We start from the raw sequence: 26037 nt of genomic DNA, 5'->3' as shown, positions 1-26037 counted from the left end.
CATATGAGGCAACCAATTGATATGCCTCTCTTACATCGATGTTTCTCTCTCTCCCTCGGCCCTCCCTTCCTCTCTCTCTCTCTCTTCTCTCTCTCTAAAAAAAAAAAAAAAAAAAAGGAAAAAATATCCTTAGATTAACAACAAAAAAAAGTGTGTATGTGTATTATACATATAAGACTCATGGAGGAGCATAATATTGTAGGTAAAGCATAAACTCATCACCACAGTACCCACTACCTCATAGAACTGTGGAGGGGATTAAATGAGTTAATGTTTTTAAAACATTTAGAATAGCACCTGACACTGCCGCAGGGCTCATGAAAGGTTTGCTTTTGTTATTAGTAGTATAGCATCTAAGTTTTCAGCAATAAACACAAGCACTGTCAAATCATAAAGGCCTATTACAAAATATTCAATAAAACAGATCTATTCAAAGTAAAAGTCCCTATGCTTCAAAATAATCTGGAGGGAAGGGTTAGTAGATTTAAAAAGATTAGCCCTGTACTAATCTTTGGAGCTGGAGTGGTTAGAGTTCCCGCTTTGCTTTGCACACTTTCCCTCTTCTCCCATTCCATCCCTCAGAAGCAAACATAACGGACATTTTGACGGCTGTACTTCAAGACCTTTCTGTACATATACAGTGAAGTATGAATATCTACATATTTGTACAAATACATATGCAAATTTGATATATGGGGTCAGAGTATACAAATTGTGGCACAATTTGATTCTTCCCTAAATAATTGGTGGATATCTTTCCTTGTCAGAATGAATAAATCTGTATCACACCTCCACACAGCTGAAGAGCAGCTCTTTCTGTGACATGTTTTGCCATTTTCCTGTCGATGGGCGTGTGGATTCCTTCTACACATCCCCGTTTGGTTCTGCTAATATTTACTCTCTTTAGCACCAGACGCTTACACTTTGTCTTAATCAGCAACTCCATCAGCACTTTTAACACAAGACGCTTATTTGTCTTTTGTTGTCATAATAAATGTTGATTGCAGAACTAGAACATAATAAAGTTCTAGTTTTGGTTGTTAGAATTCTGGAAAATGGACATTTTATTCTTTTAAATTTGTTATATTTAGAGCCATTCAGTCTAGAAACTTCATTAAAAGTGAAAAATAGTTATCAATTTCAATTGTTAATTTAGTTTGTTTATTAAGGCTGAAATAAAGCAGACACTGGTCATATTTTAGTTTTGACTTACTGTTGTTTTCTTTTTAGAGTTTATTTTTTTTTGAGGGGGGATTCTTCTTTAAAATATGACCCTTCAAAAGGGCTGAAAAATGTATCTTTACTTGACAGGGAAGAATGTGAAGTCTTCTATTTTACATCTTTTTGTCATCTCTTCAAGAAAACAGAATATCACAGGGGCCGGTGACCCAGAGCAAACTGATTTTCTGTGCTTCTAAGTTTGGAGCATTGGCGTTATCGCAGGAAAACACAACCTATATTATTTACCATACTTACTGCGTCTATTTTTAATGTCCTGTTTCTGAGCAAGAAAGCATGTGGCAGCAACACTTATTTTTTTCTGAAGCCATTGTTTCCCCCAATACACTTCCGTGATGCTTTGGTGTTTGGGATTCTACTTTGATTGTATACGCAGTTGCTCTACATGAGCCTGTAACCCTCAAACAGCTCAGCAGCCACAGAAGGAATGAATTCATCACACAGGGTTTCATTTGCCCTTCGCTGGGATACTTAATTTCCGTTGTGGGTCCTTGCTCGGTTACACTGCAGGTTACACTGCACCTGACCTGGCAATGGCAGCCTAGCAACCTGGTGGGACTCCACCTGCCCCAGGCAACACCCAGGGCTGAGGGCCCAGTGAGATGTTAATTATTTACCGTGGCCGAAGGGTGAGGCTGCGGAACGGGACCCGGGCCACCATCTCCTGGAGTCAATTGGCTTTTCAACTGAAGCGCACACAGGTGATGTGCTTATGAGGACCTGAAAATAGGCTTCATTCTACAACACTCCTTGGTGGGTAAAAAGCAATTTGTAACGTTGAATGGTAATTAAACTTAATCTAAATAAATCAAGCATGATTAGAATGATTAATTTTCTGAGTAGCCATGAGCATTTTAAGTTAGGCAAGAAAGAAAGCTATTGTTCAGATTTTAAATACTAAGTCCAATATGTCTGGTCTCACATTAAAATGATCAAAGGCTAATATTAAACTAGGCATGCAGAGTTCCTGCTTAAGTCCTACTTGAGAGGGAGAGATACTGCCATTATTATTCATAATAATAATGTTAATATCCAAAGATTATTGCATAGGACAGACAGGAAACACCATAGTTTCTCGTGTGTGTGTTGTGTGTGTGTGTGTGTGTACCCGAGACCAAGCAAGAAAAGGAGGAATTACATTTATTAAGCACCAACTATATGCCAGGTAATATACACATGGTCCTTGTATGCAGTAGGTGTAAGTACTATCCCCATTTTACAGATGATATAACTAAGACTCAGGACAGGGCAGCTTGCCTGGGGTGAGGAAGTTGGGATTTGGACTCAGGTCTGCTAGGATCCCCAGCTCCCTTTCTTTTCAGTCCATTGCATGCCAGACCAAAAGGTGTAAAGGCAGAAAAGGAAGACCGAATTGACCCCGCGGTGCACTCGGAAAGGGGAAAAGGTTGGAGTTAAGGAGGAATGGAAGAGGGCACACCAGTTAATTCCATTTTTACTCATTCTCTATATTCCTACATCTTCAGTCATAGGCAGCTAGCTTCTTAGCTTGAGACCTGTGTTCTCTTCAGGCAGGTCTGGTCTGTCTGCCAAGTGGAGGGTCTGGGCAAGAGGAAAGACGTTGGCTTGAGGAGTTGAAGCGCCTCCGGGAAACCTCATCCCGGGGAAGAGGAGGCGCACAGTGTTTGCCCGAGTTCCAGCGCCTCAGCGTCCAAGGGAAGTGAACCTGCTGAGTGGTCCCAGGCATCCTACCCCGTCCTCTGTCCTTCCCTCACTCCTTCCACAGGCACTAGCCCTGCATACAGGGCTGAAGGTTCCCCTGGCTGCTTCTCTCTCTCCCACCTGGAAGCCTACCTTGGCGTCTGCTTCTTGCAGGACCTGGACTGGCACAGAGGCTTTGCCCAGCACCTTCCCTCCTGTTACAGGCCACCAGGCATATTGAGAGAGGGGGGCCTTGAGTGCCTGGTGGCTGCTGGCTTGTTTTAAAACATATTGGACTCCACCTTCAACCCAGGGACCACAGGACACACCTGGAGGCCCTTTGCAGAAGGATGAGATACCCAATAAGCAGGTGTGGCAGGATCTCCTAAAACTCAGGCTATGGCTGTGTTATGTGACACCACTGGTGGCCACGGGCTGGCGAGCTGATGAGCCCTGGAAAAACTGAGGTTATAAACACACAATGCAAATATCACAGTGAATCAATCATAATTGCTACCATAAGTAAGACAAACCCCATGTTTTCGCTTCCATAGCCAGATTATAATCACGTTGTATTCATAAATTAGGTAAAATGATAGTAAACACATTTACTGCTTGCCATATGCCAGACACCATACTAAACTCTTCATGTGATAACCCTAAGGCAGACCATTATCCATGCTCCATTACCCTCTCCTTCTATGCTAATAAAACCTTGCTTTTGTTTGTGACAACAATGGGCCAGCCCCAGGTGATGGCTTATGTCACGCAATCATGACGCTCCTGTTCTCTGTAGTCCTGGCTTCTTTAGACTGAGGGGTGTCCACTTCTGTCCAGCAGACCTAAGCAGGAGTCGGCCAGGGTGGGGGTGGGCGCTGGGTTATGGAACATGCTTCTCCTGGAAGACTACAGGGCAAAATCCCTCACCCTCTAGGTCAGCGGTTCTCAACCTGTGGGTTGCGACCCCTTTGGGGGTCGAACGACCCTTTCACAGGAGTCGCCAAGGACCATCGGAAAACACATATATAATTACATGTTGTTTTTGTGATTAATCACTATGCTTTCATTATGTTCAGTTTGTAACAATGAAAATACATCCTGCATATCAGATATTTACATTACGATTCATAACAGTAGCAAAATTACAGTTATGAAGTAGCAATGAAAATAATTTTATGGTTGGGGGTCACCACAACATGAAGAGCAGTATTAAAGGGTCGAGGCATTAGGAAGGTTGAGAACCACTGCTCTAGGTCTTTGCTTGAGCATCACCTTCCCATAAGACCTATCCTGAACACCCTGTTTAAAACTGTATACCCTGGCACATAGTAGGCACTCAACATATCTTTTTTCTCTTTGAGTGAACACATAAAAACAAAGTAGGGAAAGTCACTGGAGGAAACGCAGAACAGCAAGCACAGATATCCTGGGACAAACACACGCCTGCCGTGTGTGGTGAATAGGAGGCCAGCGTGATGGGTGGTGTGACTGAGGGGAGGAGATGAGGGGAGGAGGTGAGAGATGGAGGGTGTCAGTGGAGAGCCTGATCACAGCAGGGCTTGCAGGTCATAGTAAAGCCTTTGGCCCCTGTGCCACACCAGCACCACCAAGGGTGTCTCTGAGTGGGGGGGGGTGAAAGGATTAAGAAAAGACAGACAAGAGAATAATAGCTGGGTCTCGGTGGGACGCTGCTCCCTGATGAGGAGACAACGACAGCGCTCACAAGCCATGTCTTTATTTTATAGCAGATGCCATGAGGCAAAGTAGGGGCGTGATCATGTTGTTTACAGCATTCTCGTGAGTTTCAACCCTACTCAACTACATGCACCCGAACTCTATCACAAGGCACATGGGGCCACGTGTTAGGACCATAGGTTCAAGCTCACAACCACAGCCGTTGGCTATGATTGTGCTGGGAGGGCCCTGCCCTCCAGCTGGGACTTGCACGTGGCAGTGAGAGGACCCTGTCCTTTCATTAGTCCGAGGCTTGAACCTGGCCAAAACACTGTAGCCGCGCCCCACAGGCCCCTGCTCTGGGTGCACTGGGGTGCCGAGGGGGAGGAGGACAGTCTCCGACTTGCATCTGGAATCACCATGGGGCTGCTGCTGAGAGACACTGGAGTGGGTAACGTAGACGCAGGGAGAAGAGGTGGGGGGTGAGTGCGCCAATCCAAGCCAGTGGTGGTGGTGCTAGGTCCATGGTGGTAGCAGAGAGAAGTGACTAGGTTCTGCATATATTTTAAAGGTATAGTCAGTAAGATTTGCTCACAGATTGGGTATAGATTGGGAGAGTGAGGGAGAAATGAGGCATGACTTCGAGGTTTTTGCCCGAGAAACTAGAAGCAAGGGGATTGTGAGGTCTTCAGGAAAACTGGAGTTTGGAGGTAAAATCAGGCACTCGGTTTTGAACATGTTTGAGTTTGAGATGCCTATTGTACATTCCAGTGGAGACAGTAAGTAGTCAGATGGATATACAGCTATTGATTTTACGGTAGAAGCCCAGGCCAGGGATATAGGTTGTATTTAAAGCTATGAGACTGGATGGGTTCACCCAAGACATGAGTGTGGGCTAAGAAGAAGAAAAGAGATGTTGAAGTGCAAGGATGAGTCCTGGGCATTCCCCTTGTGAGGATGCCAACACGTGCTAGGCACGGCCTTCTTCATGTGCAGGTGCTCATTTACCCAAATACAAATGTTGCAAGGTCAACGTTCTCAACCTGACTTGATAGAAGTGGACCCTGTTGCACAGTGAAAATACACCTGCCCAAAGGCACACAGATGGTCAAGTGCTGCTATCTATCTGACTTCTCTAGTGAATAAAACTTTGAGTTCATTTCCTCTAGCACCTTAACTTACAATCTTGGCATCACCCTTCCCGACCCAAATCAGCCTTTCATTTCTGTTTTCACCTGAAGCTTCAGTACAGACCATCCTAATCCTTTACCTTGAACTTTCCCTACTGTATCCAAATAGGATTTCCTGCCATGAGGCTCTCCCGATTCTAATCCACTCCTTATCTTCATGAATAGAAAGCAGATTGTGCCACCTTCCTGCTCAATCCTTCTATGCATCCCTCATTACCTGCCAAGCTGTAACCCAGCTTCTTGAGCTTGGTTAAAGGAGCCTTCGCAATCTGCCTCCCACCGACTTTCCCAGTCTCCTCTCCTGCTAGTCTCCCCGCAGCCCCACTTCCCATATCAGTCACTTTTCTGAAATCGAATCTCTTATTGAGATCCACCACATTCTTCCACAACTGAGTTTCACACGCTGTTCCCTTTTCGTGCCCACACTGCTTGACCCCCCGGGACAATATTGACTAGAAGACATGATGGTGGGCACTGTGTCTCGTTCCACATATCGAAGTCAAGCTTTCAACTGTTCACCATGAGGTAGATGTTTGTTGTAGGACTTTTAAAATTTTACTTATTTATTATTTATTTTTAAAATATATTTTTATTGATTTCAGAGAGGAAGGGAAAAGGAGAGAGAGATAGAAACATCAATGATGAGCCCTTGGCTTAGTGGATAGAGCAGACTGAAAGGTCCCAGGTTCAATTCTGGTCAAGGGCATATACGTTGGTTGTGGGCACATCCCCTGTAGGAGATGTGCAGGAGGCAGCTAATCGATGTTTCTCTCTCATCGATGCTTCTAACTCTTTATCCCTCTCCCTTCCTCTCTGTAAAAAATCAATAAAATATATTTTAAAAAAAGAAACATCAATGATGAGAGAGTCTCATTGATTGACTTCCTCCTGCACACCCCCTACTGGGGATCGAGCCTGCAACTCAGGCATGTGCCCTGACCAGGAATTGAACTGTGACTTCCTGGTTCATAGGTCGACGTTCAACCACTGAGCCATAGTTAGGCTTGTTGTAGGACTTTCTTTTTTACATTCCCTGCATCAGGTTAAGGGAAGCCCAGCTTCTTCCCTTCCTTTTGTAGTTGCTAAGAATCTATTGTTGTTTTATCAGGAATGGATATCAAATTTTATCAAATGTGTTCCTGCATCTCTTTGGTATCATACTTTCTCTCCTTTAATCAATCATCAATTTATTTTCTACTGTTAATTTAACTTTATATTTCCTGGATAAAGCCAGCATGATCTTCACACGTCATCCTTTCTTTATGCATATGTTTCTGGATTTGACTCACTAATATTTTGTTCAGCACATGGCCCTACAATCTGTGCAGGGGCCCAAAGGGAGCTCTTTTTGGGGAGGTGACCAAAAGAAACCTGATAATTAGGAGCAAAGTTTAATTTCCACTTCTCTCTGGGGTTGGGGCCATGAATGGCTATTGAGGACTGGGGGTGAGGGGATCTCTGAAGTTGTGTATTTCTATAGGAAAGTCAAAGTTCCCTTATCCATAAGTCTCATGCTTGGTACAAAGCTTCGGTACATATTAAAACTAGAAATGATCAAAGCAGATCTTACTAATTGTTATAATTGAAAAGTTTTACTAGCAATGAAACAAAAGCCTGCTATTCGTAAGTGACCCTATTGAATGTTTAGTCTAACAGTCCACCTTACATAAAAGCAATGAACAGGAAGGAAAGGCAGACTCTCTCCCGAAGGCCCCAGACAACCCCAGGAAGGCTCCTACAGCATGTCCACGAACGACAGCGTGTCCGTGACCTTAGTGAGGCCCAGGTTGAAGAGGACGGTCTTTTCCAGTTCCAAGTAGCTCTCGTAGTCCATCTTCAAATCAGCCTCCAGCTGATCTTTTCCCTTCTGATGCGGTTTCTAGGGAGGAGAAAAGCAAGTCATTCCTGTAAGACACTGACAGCTAGAAATACCAGAGGAGGAGAAGGGCCCGCTTTTGAATAGCCAGCCTGGCTGCTCCGGAGGGGTTTGTGGGAGGACCGGGGCTGGGGCGAGGGGAGGGCATCTCTTGCCCCTTCAGCCTCTTTCTGCAGATGTTGCCTCTTCCGGGTTAGAAGGTCCTTGGCACTTTTGAGCCCAGCTTCTTCCCAAGGGTCTCCTCGGCACCCTCACTCTGCCACCAATAGGAGTTCATTCCCCTTGGGTACTCTCTCCACCCTTCTCAGAGCTGTTTAAGTCAATCTCTTGCCCATAGACCATCCAGCCTCAGGAGTCTAGGCCCTCGTCTCTGGGTTCCCCAAACTCTCCCTGCCTCTGCTGCTCTGGTCGCCTGGTAATTCCTGGCCCTTGGGTTTCTCTGGCTCAGCAAGCCTCCTGCCAGGTGTCAGAGGCATCGTCCGTCCTGGCCAGCAGCCCATCTCTCACCGAGCCCAGTGTCGCAGAGGTGGGAAGGGGGGAATGTGTAGCTCTCTGCCACCTCTCTCCAAAGAACATGCCCTCTTTCAGGCTCCTTCCCTTACTTCGTCTGGAGTGTGGGTGACACGAGATGGCAGAATTCCCTTCTAAGCCCCATGCAGATGGCATAGCTTCTGGATCACATGGGAACTGCTACTTGCCCCAGCTTTGGGTCTCCAGCTGAAATTCCAGTTAGGAAATTTCCCATTTCATGTGCTGCTTGAGCTGTAACTGCTGTTACAGAATATTGCCACTTCAGACACTTTAGTAACACTCATGTTACAGTCAAGAAATGAACTGTATCCAGACTCGATGTTTACAAGCAGGTGGGTGCATGATTTCCTCTGGACCCATGGGCTGCAGTGCACAGCCGGATCTCTGGCACCTGGGGGCGCTCAGGAAGACCAGCCTCGCAGGACGGAAGTGTGACGGTCTTCTGCCCTCTGAAATAATACTAGCACTTTCTGTGTGCCAGTTACTGGCTAAGTGCTGTACACATTTTAACCCATTCAATCCTCACTGCAATCCTCTGAGGTTGTTACAGTTTGTGTCCATTTTCCCTTTTATCAGCTGTTGCTTATGAAAAGGTATTTCTGATGAACATTAGTTGTTTATCCTTGGCGACCTTTGCACCTTCTAAATGTAACAGAGGAGCCCTTTAAAATTCATTCACTTAGCCACAGTCCAGTCCAGAGAACATCTGAGAAGTGGTAGCTCTACTTAAAAAAGGGCACGATGTCAAATGGAAATAAAGTCACAAGAAGGAGTTGGAAACGTGTTGGAAACTCAAATGCATGATACTAAGATTATTATAACATTCAGGTGCTTTAAAAGTATTTCACAGGCAAATTATTTTTGTATTATCCACAATTCTACCGATGTGGATAATTAGGGGGGCTGCTGCTATGGTATTTAAACCCTCATAATAATTGGAGATCATATCTGGCATAGGGAAAGGGTGGCAGCTTATGTCCCACAACAAAATTTCAACCAATATTTGTGAATGCACACACACACACACACACACACACACGCATAAAAACAAGAGCATTATTTTTGGCTGGGGAAAATAATGAGAAGTTAGTTAATCGGTATTCTTTTATATCTTGTCACCACTAAACAATTTTTGAAATGGGGCCCTCTGCTTTTATTACACGAATTAATATCTATCAATAAGTGATCATGTTAATCCAGTGATTTTTCAACTGGTATGCTACAGTAATTTTTAAAACATGCAATACTTGACTATTTAGTCAGGGGCACTGACCTCTTTTCCCTTAGATTATCAAATTAAAAAAACGACAACAGCCCGGCTGGTGTCAATCATTGTATGTATAGATGGTATTTAGACACCATTTTATCTAAAAGACTTGGATGTTACAGACCATTTCAGAAACTTCCATTAGGTAGAATCTTACGAGGTGTCCCACAGTAGCTGCTTACTCATGGTAAGCTAGGAAATTGGAGAAATTTCCTCTTGACTCTCATGAGAACGAGAGAAGAATGTGAAAAGGCATAGTTTTCCTATTCAAATTGTGGAATAAGCCAAACACACATATTTCCACTGGGGTTAGAGAGAAATCAACTTTTGTTTCTGAAATTTAACTTACAACTTTTTTCTTCTCCCTCTCCAGCGCCATTTCCTTCCTTTCTTGTTCACGAATTTTCTTGCGTTGCTCCATATATTCCAGGTGCTTGACTTCTCTTTCAAAGTAATGGTTTATACTTGATGCCTGTTAGAAACACAGGCCTTCAAGCGAGGAGCCCCCATGGACACCCCGCTCCCACTGTGTTTTTTACAAGGCCCTGGAAGAGTCCTGCTGCCTATAACTCACCAGGCATATTCCCTACTTTGGGACACTGCCCACAGGCCCACTTCCAGAGAAGCTAGCTCCATTTGGGGGCTACTGTGCTAAGTTGTAGGACCCTGCGAATTACAGTATTCCAGGAAGGGAGTGAGGTTGGAAGGAGAGAGCAGCAAAAATTGTTTACAATTTTGTAGAAGGAAAATTCGAGGATTGCTTTTTTCCTTCTTCCTTCCTTCTCACTTCTAACACCGAGGGAAGTTTCATATCATCAACAGAACCTAGAAAACCCAGATGAGGGTATCAATGCAGATCCTAAAGGGCCTGGGAGCAGAGTTCCTGGGCCCTGGAGGGTTTGACATAAGAATAGAAACAGGAAAATAGACCAGGTGACCAGGGGAGGAAAAGCTTTTTGCCTGACATTAATGAGGCCGATGTTGTTGGGACTTGCAACAGATTGCAGTCTGTATATCTAACGTTCGGTGTATGTATACTTACATATTTCTACTTATTGATCTTTTCACAACCTCCTTATTAACATTGCCTGCAGCCCTTGGGTGGTGGGGACGGAGGCGGGGGGCAGGGGGCGGGCAGAATATTGCCACTTCAGACACGCTGCTTGCAGGACACCAGCTTGGAGGAGGGGACGGGGTGGTGGGCAGTGGGAAGAGGCATGCAAATGTCACATGTTCCCTCCGGGACGGGCGTCCCTGAAAGAAGGGTCCCGTGCTTCGGTCACAACCCCAAACAACAGCTTCTGATTATGCATCCTCAAAGTGATTCGCCCCTGAACCTGGGTTCTATTGACTTTGGCCTCCCTCTCATTCCATTTTTGTTTATTTTTCTAGCTTCAAACTCTTTAACTCATGAAGCAGAACTGCATCCCCTTGTTTTTGACTGCTCTCTTACAGCGTGAAAATGCTGTCATTTCTGAACACACTTTTAAGACATGCCACCGATACTCCGTCACATAAATCCTCAAAGCCCAAAGTTACTGACCTCATTGGTGGAAGGGTGACTCAACGTCCAAGGGATCTCTAATATATGCAGTGTCCCATAGTAATCGCCTACGGCTATGAATTGCTGCTTCGCTGAAAGATTAAAAATAAACAGGGGGGAAAACAAGTCAGCCAACAGAAAGCTGTCTTAGCATTTACACATGAACCATGGCTTGTTCTGTGGTGTCCCAGAGGACCTGCGGGAGTTACAGGGACCTTGGCATCTGCATCAGACCTTCGTGACTGGGGGCCATATTAACATGTATGTCCTGCTTTCCAGTTGATGGGATGAAAGCTGAGACCCTGAGCCTTGGTCAGCCACCCTGCCCACCGCGGATCTCCTTTTCTTGGCCTCTGAAAAGCAGCGGTTCTCAACCTGTGGGTCGCGACCCCTTTGGGGATCGAACGACCCTTTCACAGGGGTCGCCTAAGACCATCGGAAAACACATATATAATTACATATTGTGTTTGTGATTAATCACTATGCTTTAATTATGTTCAGTTTGTAACAATGAAAATACATCCTGCAGCCGAAACCGGTTTGGCTCAGTGGATAGAGTGTCGGCTTGCGGACTGAAAGGTCCCAGGTTCGATTCCGGTCAAGGGCATGTACCTGGGTTGCGGGCACATCCCCAGTAGGAGATGTGCAGGAGGCAGCTGATCGATGTTCCTCTCTCATCGATGTTTCTAACTCTCTATCTCTCTCCCTTCCTCTCTGTAGAAAATCAATAAAATATATTAAAAAAAAAAAAAAAAAGAAAATACATCCTGCATATCAGATATTTACATGACGATTCATAACAGTAGCAAAATGACAGTTATGAAGTAGGAACGAAAATAATTTTATGGTTGGGGGTCACCACAACATGAGGGACTGTATTAAAGGGTCGCGGCATTAGGAAGGTTGAGAACCACTGGTGTAAAGGGTGTGGCTCCTTGCCGAGGTTGACTCTCTCTGTGGCGGGGCCACTGGGCAGATGTGGGAAGGAAGCAGGGAAAACACATGGAAAGATTTCCAGGGGAAAATCCTGAGGGCAGTATCCGCAAAGACACAGTAAGGACTGAAGGATACCAGCGTGCAGGTGAATTTAAAAGGCACAGCCAGAACCAGGAGCCAGAATGCACACCAGATTGTTTCCTGTGAGCATTTAAAATGGATGTGAAACACAAATGTGTGTGAGCATTTTAACTTTCCATCTCATCATGGGTTGTTGTTTTTTTCTTCTCATTTTCAGAAAACGGTTCACATTGCCAAATCCTCTACTTATAATCCCTGCAGGTATGTTATGTGTTAGAGCAAAGATAGGAAAACACACTTTGGTGACATATTCCTAAGCAGTAGCCAGGCTGTGTGACACCCTAGAAATTCTGAAGGATTGCCGAAACCGGTTTGGCTCAGTGGATAGAGCGTCGGCCTGCAGACTGAAAGGTCCCAGGTTCGATTCCGGACAAGGGCATGTGCCTGGGTTGCGGGCACATCCCCAGTAGGATATGTGCAGGAGGCAGCTAATCGATGTTTCTCTCTCATCGATGTTTCTGACTCTCTATCTCTCTCCCTTCCTCTCTGTAAAAAAAAAAAAAAATCAATAAAATATATTAAAAAAAAATTCTGAAGGATGAATTTCTCAAGGTATGTTTCTGAGAGAGAAAGGGATAGAAAGACCATTCTATGCCTTCAACAACTTTGGAAACAAAGGAAAACTCCTTTTCAAAGAGGCAAATATATTGGATTTATATAGAAAGTAGCACTGGGTTGCAACAGAGAAATCAGGACAAAGGAAATAAATTATTAGAAGATGAGAAGGATGCTTTGTGTTGTGTGGTTCAAAATCGCCCTCTGCTTGGCACACTAAATGTGTCTCAGAAATAACTGTTGATGGAGAAATCAAGTGAGAGAAGCTCAGGTGGTATCCAAGATAGTGCCAGAGAGAAGGGGCACGATGGAAAGGAAAGGGGGACGGAGGGAGAAGGAAGGGAAGGGAGGGAAGGAAACAAAAACCTGAGACAGGACACTGGAGGCCTCCCGGATGATGCCAATGTTTTCCTGAGTTACACAAAATAAACAAAATGACAGCGTGTTTGCTCAGAAAGAACATACCAGTAAAGGCCCAGGGTTTGATGCAGGTGATCATCGTTATACAGATGTTCTGTGACTGGGCTGGTTCATGGGTTTTCTCCAGAAGGTCCCAGATGTCAATGTACCCATCTTCTCGGCCAATATAGAAGACGCCGGGCCTCGTCAGGGACCAGTGCCCTGAGGTGTACCTTTTTGGAGCACAGCATGACTGGAGGAGGGGTCCGAACTTGAAGCCAATTTTTAAAAAGACACATTGAAAGCTTGTGTTACTATCGAAGGGATATTCACAATGATTTTAAGTGCAAGTCAGATAGCTATGATCATATAACAGCCAAATCATGCCTATTCGGAAGTTTTATTTCTTTCACTTGTAGGATTTTTATGTAATGCCAGTTCTTTTCTTCTCTGCATGTTTTTAAAACACCTTTTTCTTCTTATTTTATTTGCTTTTTAGAAAAGAGCAAACTTTCCTATCAAGCCGTTGTTGGTTTTAATAAATCCAACGGCTATGGAAGTCCATTGCTATTTCTCTGGAGATTGATCAGATAAGTAAAGATTATGAAATTGGCTTATACCTCCTTCCCACGGGAACAACTCTGGTAGCCAAAAAAAGCAAATAAAAAGTCAGTTCTAGCTGTGAGCTGCATGCAATGACTTATAACTACTATTGGGAAGAGATTTTAGACCAGCAAAGCATCCTAAGCTTGTCTTGTCTTTTCTCCACCATGGGGCAATTTGCCTTCTTTGGGAGGTTTTCATAGAGACAGAGATCAGGATGTGCGTTCTTCCCACTGGCATGCTCAGCCTGGCCACCAGGTAGATCACTTATCTATTTACACCTGCAGACGAACTGCCTCACGCCTCCAACACATGCATAGGAGCCTTTCCTGTGGGGATGGGAGGATGTCTCAGAGGCGTGGACTCCTTAGAGGTGCCACTCCAGACCTGTCCTCGGCCCAGATCCTTCCGTTTCTGTGGATAACCAGGTTCCTGCCCCTGCATAGTCTGTGGATAATCTTGCCTATAAAACTAACACTTGTTCATTGTAAAAAAAAAAAAGAGAACATATAGAGTACATTGGTATAAAGTAGAGTTCTTCTGTGGATAGGTACTTAAGTAGTTTCCAATCTTTTCAATGAAAAACTTGGACATATATTCATGCAATTTTTTTTTGAGATTTGTGTTACAGTCCTAGAAGTGAAAGTGTTGGGTTAAGGAAAAAATATGTATAAAATTTTATATGTATGTATATATATTACACATATTATTTATTCACAGAATATATACATTACAGCTGTGAAATAGATATATTGCATATTTTAATAATCTTAAATTGCTCACCAAATGGACATATCATAATGATTTCTCCACACACTTATTTCACTGGTCTTTCTCAATCTTTCTAGTTCTTTTTTTTTTTAAATATATTTTATTGATTTTTTACAGAGAGGAAGGGAGAGAGATAGAGAGTTAGAAACATCGATGAGAGAGAAACATCGATCAGCTGCCTCCTGCACATCTCCCACTGGGGATATGCCCACAACCCAGGTACACGCCCTTGACCGGAATCGAACCTGGGACCCTTCAGTCTGCAGGCCGATGCTCTATCCACTGAGCCAAACCGGTTTCGGCTCTTTCTAGTTCCTGGCAGTTTAGCTTCCATCAGTCTGAATTCAGGCCCTCTCCTAATCCTCTCCTAATCCTGACCACTAGATTTTCTTGTCTCTGTGTCACTTTGACCTTACACACTTCTGGTCTTCCTGGTGACAGACACTTTAGCTTTTTTACTCCCACTTTCTGAAACTGCTGACATATTTCTGGTGCAGAAGAAAAGATTACAGACTTGGAGACAAAACAACAACAACAAACAAAACAAAACAAAAAAAACCACACAAAAAAACCAACAACAATAAAGCCAAGAGCTGGTTCTTTGAAAGGATAAACAAGATTGATGAACCTCTAGCCAGGCTCACCAAGAAGCAGAGAGAGAACCCAAATAAACAAAATCAGAAATGAAAGAAGTGAAATAACAACAGAACAACAGACCCCATAGAAATACAAAGGATTATAAAAAAATACTACCAACACCTCTATTCCAACAAACTGGTCAACCTAGAAGAAATGCACATATTCCTAGAAAAATGTGACCTTCCAAAACTCAATTAGGAAGAATTAAAAAAAATCTAAATAGGCCAATAACAATGGAGGAAATTGAAGCCGTCATCAAAAAACTTCCAGCAAACAAAAGTCCTGGGTCAGAAGGCTTCACAGGAAAGTTTTACCAAAAATTCAAAGAAGAACTAAAATCTATCCTCCTCAGACTATTCCAAAAAATTGAAGAGGAAGGCACACTTCCTAGCTCTTTCTATGAAGCCAGCATTACCCTAATCCCAAAACCAGATAAAGACACTACAAGGAAAGAATTACAGGCTAATATCCCTGATGAACATAGATGCTAAAATCTTCAACAAAATCTTAGCAAATCAGATCCAGCATTACATTAGGAAGATCATACTATACCATGACCAAGTAGGATTTATTCCGGGGATGCAAGGATGATACAAAATCTGCAAATCAATAAACGTGATATATCACATAAACAAATGGGCAGATAAAAATCACATAATCATATCAATTGATGCAGAAAAAATACTTGACAAAATCCAACACTCTTTCTTGATAAAAACTCTCAGCAAAGTGGAAATAGAGGGATCATACCTCAACATAATAAAAGCCTTATATGACAAACTACAGCTAACATTATACTCAATGGGCAAAACCTAAAACCATTTTCCCTAAGAATAGGAACAAGACAGGGATGCCCATTCTCACCACTCCTGTTCGATATGGTACTGGAAGTGCTAGCCATAGTGATCAGACAAGAAGAAATAAAAGGCAGCCAAATTGGAAATGAAGTAAAACTCTCATTATTCTCAGATGACATGATATTGTACATAGAAAATCCTAAAGACTCCATCAAAGAACTACTAGATTTAATAAATGAATTCGGCAATGTAGCAGGATACAAAATTTACACCCAGAAATCTATGGCTTTTTTATACACCAATAATGAACTCACAAAAAGAAAAATAAATCCCATTTACCATTGCAACAACAACAACAACAACAAAAATTAAGATACCTAGGAATAAATTTAAATAAGGTGGTAAAAGACCTGTACTTGGAAAACTACAGGACATTAAAAAAAGAGATAGAGGAAGACATAAACAAATGGAAGACTATAGCGTGTTCATGGATTGGCAGTATCAACATCATTAAATGTCCATACTACCCAAAGCTATCTACACATTCAATGCAATTCCCATTAAAATGGCATATTTCACAGACCTAGAACAAAATCTCCAAAAATTCATATGGGATAAACAAAAGACCCCGAATAGCTGCAGCAATCCTGAGAAAAAAGAACAAAGTAGGAGGGATCTCAGTACCAGATATCAAGCTATATTACAAAGCCAATGTTCTCAAAACTGCCTGGTACTGGCACAAGAACAGACATATAGATCAATGGAATAGAACAGAGAACCCAAAAATCGACCCAAGCCATTATGCTCAATTAATATTTGACAAAGGAGGCAAAAGCATACAGTCTCTTCAATAAATAGTGTTGAGAAAATTGGACAGATACATGCAAAAAAAAAAAAAAGAAATGAAACTAGACCACCAACTTACACCATACACAAAAATAAACTCAAAATGGAGAAGAGGACTGAAATGTAAGTTGGGAAACCATAAAAATCTTAGATGAATCCATAGGCAGAAAAATATCAGACATATGACAAGGCAATATCTTTACTGATACAGCTCCTAGGGCAATGGAAACTGAGGAGAAAATAAACAAATGGGACTACATCAAAATAAAAAGCTTCTGCATAGCAGAAGAAACCATCAACAAAACAACAAGAAAGCCCACTGCATGGGAGAACATATTTGCCAATGTTATCTCTGTTAAGGGCCTAATCTCCAAAATTTATTGGGAACTCATACATCTTAACAAAAGGAAGATAAACAATCCAATCAAAATTGGGCAAAGGACTTAAATAGACACTTTTTGAAAGTGGACATACAAAAGGCCAAAAAAACATGAAAACATGCTCAAAGTCACTAATCACCCAAGAGATGCAAATCAAAATGACAATGAGATACCATCTCACACCTGTCAGAGTGGCTATCATCAACAAATCAACAAACGACAAGTGCTGGCAAGGATGTGGAGAAAAAGGAACCCTCGTGCACTGCTGGTGGGAATGCAGACTGGTGCCGCCACTGTGAAAAACAGTATGTAGTTTCCTCAAAAAATTAAAAATGGAACTCCCATTTGACCCAGTAATCCCACTTCTAGGAATATATCCCAAGAAATCAGAAACACCAATCAGAAAGGACATATGAACCTCTATGTTCATAGCAGCACAATATACAATAGCTAAGATTTGGAAACAGCCTAAGTGCTCAACAGTAGATGAGTGGATTAAAAAACTGTGGTACATCTACACAATGGAATACTACGATACTGTGAAAAAGAAAAAAACTCTTACCATTTGCAAGAGCATGGATGGACATGGAGAGCATTATGCTAAGTGAAAGACGCCAGTTGGAGAAAGACAAATATCCCATCATCTCACTCATTTGTGGGATATAATTAATAACTCAATGTGATGAACAAAAATAGATCTAGAGATAGAGAAGCATTGAATAGTCAAACTTCAGAGGGAAGGCAGGTGGGGTGGGGCCTAAGAGATCAACCAAAGGACTTGTATGCATGCATATAAGCATAACCAATGGACACAGACACTAGGGGGGGTGAGGGCATGTGCTGGGGGGTGGAGATGGCTAGGGAGAGGTCAAGGGGAAAAAAGGAGACATATATAATACTATATATACTATTTTAAACAATAAAAAATTAAAAAAATTAAATATCTTTAAAAATAATAACTTTTACTGATTTATTAGAGAAAGAGGAAGGGAGAGAGAGAGAAACATTGATTGGCTGCCTCCTACACACACCCTACCAGGGATCGAGCCTGCAACTTGGGCATGTGCCCTGATAGGGAATTGAACTGGCAACCCCTGGTGCACAGGATGACACCCAACCAACTGAGCACCACTGACCAGGGTTAATTACTATATTTTAAGGGAAAGAAAAATGCAAATCAAGTCAGCTGGTATATATATATATAAAATAAAAGCATAATATGCTAATTAGACTGGATGTCCTTCCAGACGAAGCCAAGGTTGGGAGGGAAGCCTGGGTCCCGGGTGCCAGAGGGAAGTTGGTGCTGGCAGCCGGGGGAAGGAAGGCCTACTCTTGCATGAATTTCGTGCATCGGGCCTCTAGTGCAGTGATGGTGAATCTATGACACGCGTGTCAGAGGTGACACGCGAACTCATTTTGGGTGACACGCATCGACAGAGACAAAAAATTGCATAATTCAAATATTTGTCTCTCACAACAGCCAGAGTTGGGCATCACTCGAGTAATATTATTACTCACGATACTCATGATCAGTAATGCAATTCTAAAACCGGATGTAAACATGTACATCGGTGTTGCGTAGCAAAGATACATAGTGAAAACATCCAAGATACATTGTTCCAATATTGACATTAATATAAAAAGGTTAAGAAAGAGATTAATCTTTACTCATGACATTTTATTTTTACTCAAGTGACAAAATGCCCAATTCTGGAAACGGCCTCGTTATTGTCAACATGTGCCTCGGTAAGCTTCCCGTGCGTTCGGGTGCATTCGGCAAACGGATGCACTTGATCGCCATGTTCGTTAGGAGACAGGAGTGGTAGGGTTAGAAGAAAAAGATATACAGTGCAACAGTGCTCGACGAGACATTCTGCATGTCGGATAATTGATTACAGCACCATATATTTGTTACACATACTATCTTTGAATTGTTTTGCACCAGGAGTCAGTGCAACAACACTGCAAAAAGTTAATAGGTAAGAAACCTATCAACCTTTTATTAAAATCGCCGCGATTTATATTTATTTATCTTTGCAGCCTTGTGATGGAGAATCAAAAAAATAAAAAAGCAAGATTGAATGATAAAGGAAGTGGAAGTAGCAGTAGCCGGCCCTTTCAAGACATATGGACCGAGATGTACGGGATTGTCGACAGTAACAACAGATCATTGTGCATACTGTGTAATGAAACGGTAGTAAGCAGAACATGGAATGTAAAGAGACATTTTGAAACTAATCATTGTCAGCTCTTAAAAAAAAGTATCGATGAAAGGAAGGAATACATTTCTAGGCAGCTACATCTCTATAAAAGTCAATCAAATTCCATCATTAAATTTGTAAGATGCTCTACAAATTTAACATCAGCAAGTTACTGTATTGCTCACTCCATAGCACAGCATGGAAAAGCCCTCAGTGATGGAGAATTTATTAAGGAAACATTTCTTTTTTTTTTTTTTTTTAATATTTTTTTATTTTTCGCTTAAAGTATTACAAAGGGTATTACATAAGTGTCCTTTTTTTTCCCCCCCGCCCTTGACACACCCCTACCCTCCCTTACCCCTCAGTGTCTTATGTCCATTAGTTATGCTTATATGCATGCATACAAGTCCTTCGGTTGATCTCTTACTCCCCTCCCTCCTGCCCCCCAACTCTCTCTGGCCTTCCCACTGCAGTTTGGCAATCAGTTTGAGGCAGCTCTGCCTCTGTATCTATTATTGTTCAAAAGTTTGTAATGGTCTTTATTATCCATGAATGAGTGAGATCATGTGGTATTTTTCCTTCATTGACTGGCTTGTTTCACTTAGCATAATGCTCTCCAGTTCCATAAGGAAACATTTCTAAGATGTGCACCAGCTTTATTTCACGATATGAAAAATAAAGATGATATTATTAAAAGAATTTCTGAGTTACCACTCAGTAGAAATACTATTAAAGACAGAATAATAGATCTTAACAAAAATGTACAACAACAAAAAAAGACAAATAGTTGTAAATATTTTTTGATTTCTCTTGATGAAACTACTGATGTCACATCAAATGCTAGATATTCTGATGGTCTCACAATGAGAGAAGAGTTGATAAAGTTAGAATCAGTGCCAATAAGTACATCAGGAAACGAAATATGTAAGGTTGTTATAAAAACATTCAGTGACCTAAACATTGATATCTCTAAAATTGTGTCAGTCACAACAGATGGGGCACCAAATATGGTGGGAAAAAATGTGGGATTCCTGAAATTGTTTCTGGAAGCTATTAGACATCCACTTGTACCTTTTCATTGCATTATCCATCAGGAGGTGTGTGCCAAATCGGGATTCTCAGAATTGAATGATTTAATGTCAGTTGTAACAAAAATTGTGAATTTTATAGCTTCTCAACCCCTTCACAAGCGAGAATTTTCTGCACTTTTACAGGAAGTTGATTCAACCTACAGTGGACTCCTGATGTTCAATAATGTGAGATGGCTGAGTTGAGGTAAAGTACTTGAGTGATTTGTGGAGTGCTTTGAAGAAATTATGGTATTTATTGAGAATAAGGATCTGGCAAACTTTCCTCAGATCAATGATCACAAGTGGGTCAGCAATTTGATGTTTTTTACAGGTCTCTCTATTCATATGAATGAACTGAACTTAAAATTACAAGGTTTTGGCAAAAGTATTGATGTTATGTTTGGGTACATCAAATCTTTTGAAAGTAAACTTAAAATTTTCAAGCAAGATATTGAAACTAAAACTTTTAAGTATTTTCCTCGGATAAAAATGTATTTTGAGAAGGCCACTACAACGAGTGTAGTGGAGTCCATACTTATGTACCAGAATATAATAAACTTGTTATTTGAACAGTTCAGTGAAAGATTCAACCAATTTAGAAGCCTAGAACAGACCATTAAAATAATTAAGTATCCGGATGTAGTTGTTTACAGTACTTTGGAATTAAAGGATTTCCAATGGATGCAAATTGACGATTTAGAGATGCAACTTGCAGATTTTCAAGGTAGCATTTGGACTCATGTGTTTGTCGACTTAAGGTCGAAACTTGAAAATCTGGAACGAAATCGTTTGAATAATGAAGAAGAGTGCAACTACGAACAAGAAATTTTGAGTGGTTGGAACAGAGTACCTGACACTTTTAGGACATAAATAATCTAGCAATGGCTTTGCTAACAATTTTTTCATCAACATATTTTTGTGAGACTTTGTTCTCAGCTTTAAATAATATTAAAACGAACAAAAGAAACAGACTAACAGATGAAGTTAGTGGCGCTTGCTTGGCCTTGAAGTACACCAAGTACGAACCTGCAATCGAAGAATTAGCAGACAAACTTCAGCACCAAAAAAGTCACTAATTTCTAGTTTTCATACCATTTAATTATCATTGTTTTTATTATTTTTTCCTAAATGTACATTGTTTTTCTGTTTTTGTTCAATTTATACATATTTTTTGGTTGATTTTTCTTTGTTAAATGGCATTTAAATATATAAAATAAATATCAAAAATATAAATATTTTTTTTACTATGGTTGCAAATATCAAAAAAAAAAAATTATGAATATTTCTATATGTGACACGGCACCAGAGTTAAGTTAGGGTTTTTCCAAATTTTGACACGCAGAGCTCAAAAGGTTCACCATCACTGCTCTAGTGTATATATAAAAGAAAAGAATGTTAGCTTTCAGAGAACAAGTGACTTGTAAATGTTTCCTTCCCTCAGGAAAGAAAAGCAAATGGTTGGGTTTTCAAAGGGCTTATAGCAGTTCTGCCTCCAAGCTGGAGCCAGGCCATCTGTTTCAATTTTTCTAAAAAGTTCCCCAAAGGCACTGTTATGTCAGAACAGTCTGTTGTTCCTATTGTTTTTCTCAATCACAAAGGATCACACACCCATTTCTCCATGTTGCAAGCAACTTACCAGGAGACCTTCCTTCCAGATGGCCAGGTTCCATCCCCCAACGGTGAGGATGATGTCACTGTAAAAGGGGGACCTCTGGATAGTGTGGATGGCACCATCATGGACGGTGTTGAGGCTCAGGGGCTTCTTTGCTGTTGGGGTGGGAAAGGCCATTCCATCTTTAATAACACTGTACATATTTCTGCAATAAAGAATGAAGTGACTTCTACTGGACAGACAGGTCTTGATTAATGAGATCCAAGAGTAAAGAACCAGAGGTCAGTTGGGGTGAATGAATCAAGGAATAGCTCCTCCTCTTTTTATAAAACGTCCATGGAATTTCCCATCAAGGCCACTTTTCAGAGGAATGCTTCATGTTCTTACTCATTTATTCACTCATTAATTCATTCAATTTGTCAACCAATATTTGTGCATTGCCTATATGTACCAGGTACTATATTTTACTTTTATTTTTTAAATAAAATAAACATTTTTATTGATTTCAGAGAGGAAGGGAGAGGGGGAGAGACGAGGAGAGAGAGAGAGAGAGAGAGAGAGAGAGAGAGAGAGAGAGATCAATGATGAGAATGAATGGCAGCCAATCTCCTCCACACCCCCTACTGGGGATGGAGCCTGCAACCCGGGCGTGTGTCCTGACCCAGAATTGAACTGTGACCTCCTGGTTCATAGGTCGTTGCTCAACCACTTAGCCACACCAGCCGGGCTCTTTTTAAATTTGTAGAGGGCAGTAAGATTGAGTCTGGTAATCCCAGTGTGAGACATACAAAACCAACGGGGACCAGGAGTTTACAGACCATGCAGGGCCTTGCAGGAAAGGTGTTCAGGTTCTATTCCCCGTGTAACATGTTTTAATGAGTGCTTCAGGCCTAGAAGGCAATCTGAGTGAAATTTCCAGAAGATTGTCTGCTGTGGGGAGAGAGATTGGCAGCAGGTAAAAGCAAAGAGGGAACACCAGAGGGGGTTAGGTGGTAGTTCTAGTGAGAGTGAATGCTGACTTAGATGAAGGTCCAATGGGGAAGAGTGGATAATGAAGACATATTTGCAAGCTGAACTTGACAGGGCTTGGCGATGGCTTGGGTAGGAGGGGTGAGAGAGATGACGTGCTGAGAATAACAGCCAGGTTTCTGGTAAAGCGCTGGCTCCGTGGAGTTTCTATTTACGGAAACTGGGAAGACCAGTGGAGGAGCAGGTTTGGACTTAAAGATCAAGACTTCCCTGTGGTCTCTGCCCAGGCCCTGGGCTTTCTGCCACTCCGGTGTGTTCACTGTGCCAATGCTTGGGTTCCCTTTCCCCCAGGCCTGTCCTCAGAGCTGGATGTATCCCACTTCCTGCTGCCCACACCCACAAGCCCCAGGGAGGGCCATGGCAAGTCTCGTCAATAAATGAATCCAGCCCCTGTTCTCCTGCCAGTGATCTTCTCATTATACAGTGACTCTAGGGCAGCCGTGGGCAAACTACGGCCCGCGGGCCAGATCCGGCCCGTTTGAAATGAATAAAACTAAAAAAAAAGAGACCGTACCCTTTTATGTAATGATGTCTACTTTGAATTTATATTAGTTCACACAAACACTCCATCCATGCTTTTGTTCTGGCCCTCCGGTCCAGTTTAAGAACCCATTGTGGCCCTCGAGTCAAAAAGTTTGCCCACCCCTGCTCTAGGGTAAAGCCCAAAGCTCTTAGGAGGGCACTCATGTCTCTTGGCCTAACTGTCCCTCCTGCGCCTCTTCTGCTGCGGTTGCCCTTTCTATTGCTTTGGTTTGGCCTTGAGATGTCCCTGTTTCCTCATTGTCCCCTGGTCTTTCTCCGCCTTCTCCATTTGGAAAACTGCATTGCACCCTCCAGGACCCTGCTCACCTGTGTCTCTCTTCAGTGGGGCCTTTTCTTAAGAGCCCAAGAGAAACAGTCATTTGTTTATGTGTTTAACCTTTCCAACAGATCATGGGACTCCTCGAGGGGAGGATCGTATCTTGTTCATCTTTATATCACCAGTGCCTGGCACTTTCATTTGATGAATAAATGAGTAAGAAAGAAAGAACAAACAAACATCAGGGAGGTTCAAACAGAAAGCTCTTGGTTTTTAAACTTATTGTCATTGATTATTCTATAAATGGAATAAAGTTCATAAAAAATTTAACTAAACCAGCTCTGGGCGATGTGGCTCAGTGGGTTGGGCATCATCCCAGGCATCAGAAGGTTGCCGGTTGATTCTGGGTCAGGGCACATGCCTGGGTTTCGGGCTCCATCCCCGGTAGGGGGTGTTCAAGAGGCAGCTGATCGATGTTTTTTCTCTCCCTTCCTCCCTCTCTCTTAGAAAAACAATATATTTAAAAAACAACGAAACCTGCTTGTCATGGGCCTCCTCAGAAGCAGTTTAGGAAGCAGGAGGTGAGGCCTCCAGAAAATCCCTGAGATCAGGAGGAACCAGTGTCCACCGGTGTGTTACCAAGTCATGGCATCAAGCTTGTGTCCCAGGGTGTGGTGGAGATGCTGCCATGTTACACGGTGCCTGGCATGCAGTATGTGCACAGTGAACACTGACAAATTATTGAATAAATAGAAACATGAATAAACATAAAAGTAGCTGATTGTAATTCATCGTATCCAATATATCATTTTTAATTCAACTTCAAATCACAGAATCGGGAATAAATTCATTCGGTGGACCCTCCCTTGGGTCACAAATCCTCTCTCAATGCCCCACTCCTATCAATAACACACATTTGGGTTTCTAGTCAGGGGACGCTATATTAGAAAAGCAGGAATGCTTTTGTTTCCAGATTAAAATAGCTACCTGGAGGCAATGCTGACAAAGCAGGCCTTCCCAGGTCTGAGGCAGCCGCTGGTCTGGGAACCCAACTCAATTGATAGAAGTGAAAGGAGTGAAGATCGAGCCCCAGCTGCTGTTCCCTGCGGGCTGTGGCTCTGACCTCCAACCCTGTCAGTCACTCATGTGGCCATTTGTCCAAACACTCACGGGCTGGCCAGCTTCCCTTGGGCAAACCTAGCCCGGCTGCTCCACCTCACTGCTGTGCGGTGTTCCAGCAGTCCCAGGAGCTGCCTCTTTCCCAGGAGCTGCCTCTTCCTGTGCTTACCGTTGTTCCATGGGTTGAACTGTGGTTCAAATATATTCTTATGCCTTGAAGATCCCAAAGCTTTAAAGTAAAGTAGTTGTCATTGTAGGCAACCCCAAGGCTCTGAGCTTTGACAGGGAGCTTTGCTTGTTGAGGAGCCTGAATCTTGACTGATTCCTGCTCACACCGGAGTGTGACCCTCATACCTCTCTCTGCTCAGCTGCCCCAAATCCCCGACCCCAAAGGAGGGTCCTGCAGGTACTTCTCCCATATGTTCCCGAGGGCTTCAAAAGCATCATAAATTTAGCTTATAACCTCACACTGACTCAGATTTCTTACCTAGATGAACTACCAGGTTGTTGAATGATTGAAACAGTGTGATTATTTTTAAAAATTGTGCTCTCAAGTGTTGGTGTGAAAACAAATCACCTGGTGAATTTTATTAAAATCCACAGATTCAGGGGCAGGATCCAGGGTTCTGTGTTTCCAACACGCTCTCAGTTGAGGCCCTGCCTGGTCTGAGGCCCTCACTCTGAGTAACACGTGTAGAGTCAGACCCTCAGGGGCCCTCCCTCCCATTAGCAAAGCCGGGGTTATCAGTACTTTGTTCAAAAAGGCACAGCCTATTAATGATGGAACACTCATCCAAACTTACTCATCAATCGGCCAGTTTCAGGGTCTCTTTCCATTTTCCAATCTGAGTATAACACTTCACCTTCCTAAAAATATCACAGATTCCTGGTGAGTACAATGGCCACTTAAGGGACAAACCCCTCTCTTATTCATGTGCTAAGACTGATTGTAACAAACACAGAGCAACCGGTGAATTTAATCAAGGGAAAATTTGGTACAACGGTGGGAAAAGGCTCAAAATGATTACTTGAGTTTATCTCAAACAACAACAACAAAAAATGAGTTTGATGAGTTTTTATCTACACACAGTGACGTGGAGAATCATCTATTATGGAGATCATCTATGTACACAAGCCTCAACTGCTGGGTTTCCAAAGCGT

The 26037-nt window shown here is 42.4% G+C and overlaps 1 protein-coding gene across 1 annotated transcript in view; it reads right to left on the bottom strand.

The window, feature by feature from the left end:
* Positions 1 to 7361: 7361 nt before the first annotated feature.
* Positions 7362 to 26037, bottom strand: part of WDR63 (WD repeat domain 63) — a 78144-nt gene continuing 59468 nt past the window's right edge. Inside the window, exons 17-22 of the mRNA XM_023751738.1 lie at positions 25680 to 25743; positions 21954 to 22084; positions 13077 to 13281; positions 10980 to 11071; positions 9786 to 9908; positions 7362 to 7641 (exon numbers count right to left, since the gene is read on the bottom strand). Coding sequence (XP_023607506.1) covers positions 7498 to 7641; positions 9786 to 9908; positions 10980 to 11071; positions 13077 to 13281; positions 21954 to 22084; positions 25680 to 25743 — 759 coding nt within the window. The 3' untranslated portion in view covers positions 7362 to 7497. The remainder of the gene's footprint in view (positions 7642 to 9785; positions 9909 to 10979; positions 11072 to 13076; positions 13282 to 21953; positions 22085 to 25679; positions 25744 to 26037) is intronic.

Source organism: Myotis lucifugus, unplaced genomic scaffold, assembly GCF_000147115.1.
Source record: "Myotis lucifugus unplaced genomic scaffold, Myoluc2.0 scaffold_25, whole genome shotgun sequence".
Taxonomy (NCBI): Eukaryota; Metazoa; Chordata; class Mammalia; order Chiroptera; family Vespertilionidae; genus Myotis; species Myotis lucifugus.
Note: the sequence above shows the minus strand (reverse complement) of the source record. Positions and strands in the feature narration are given on the sequence as shown.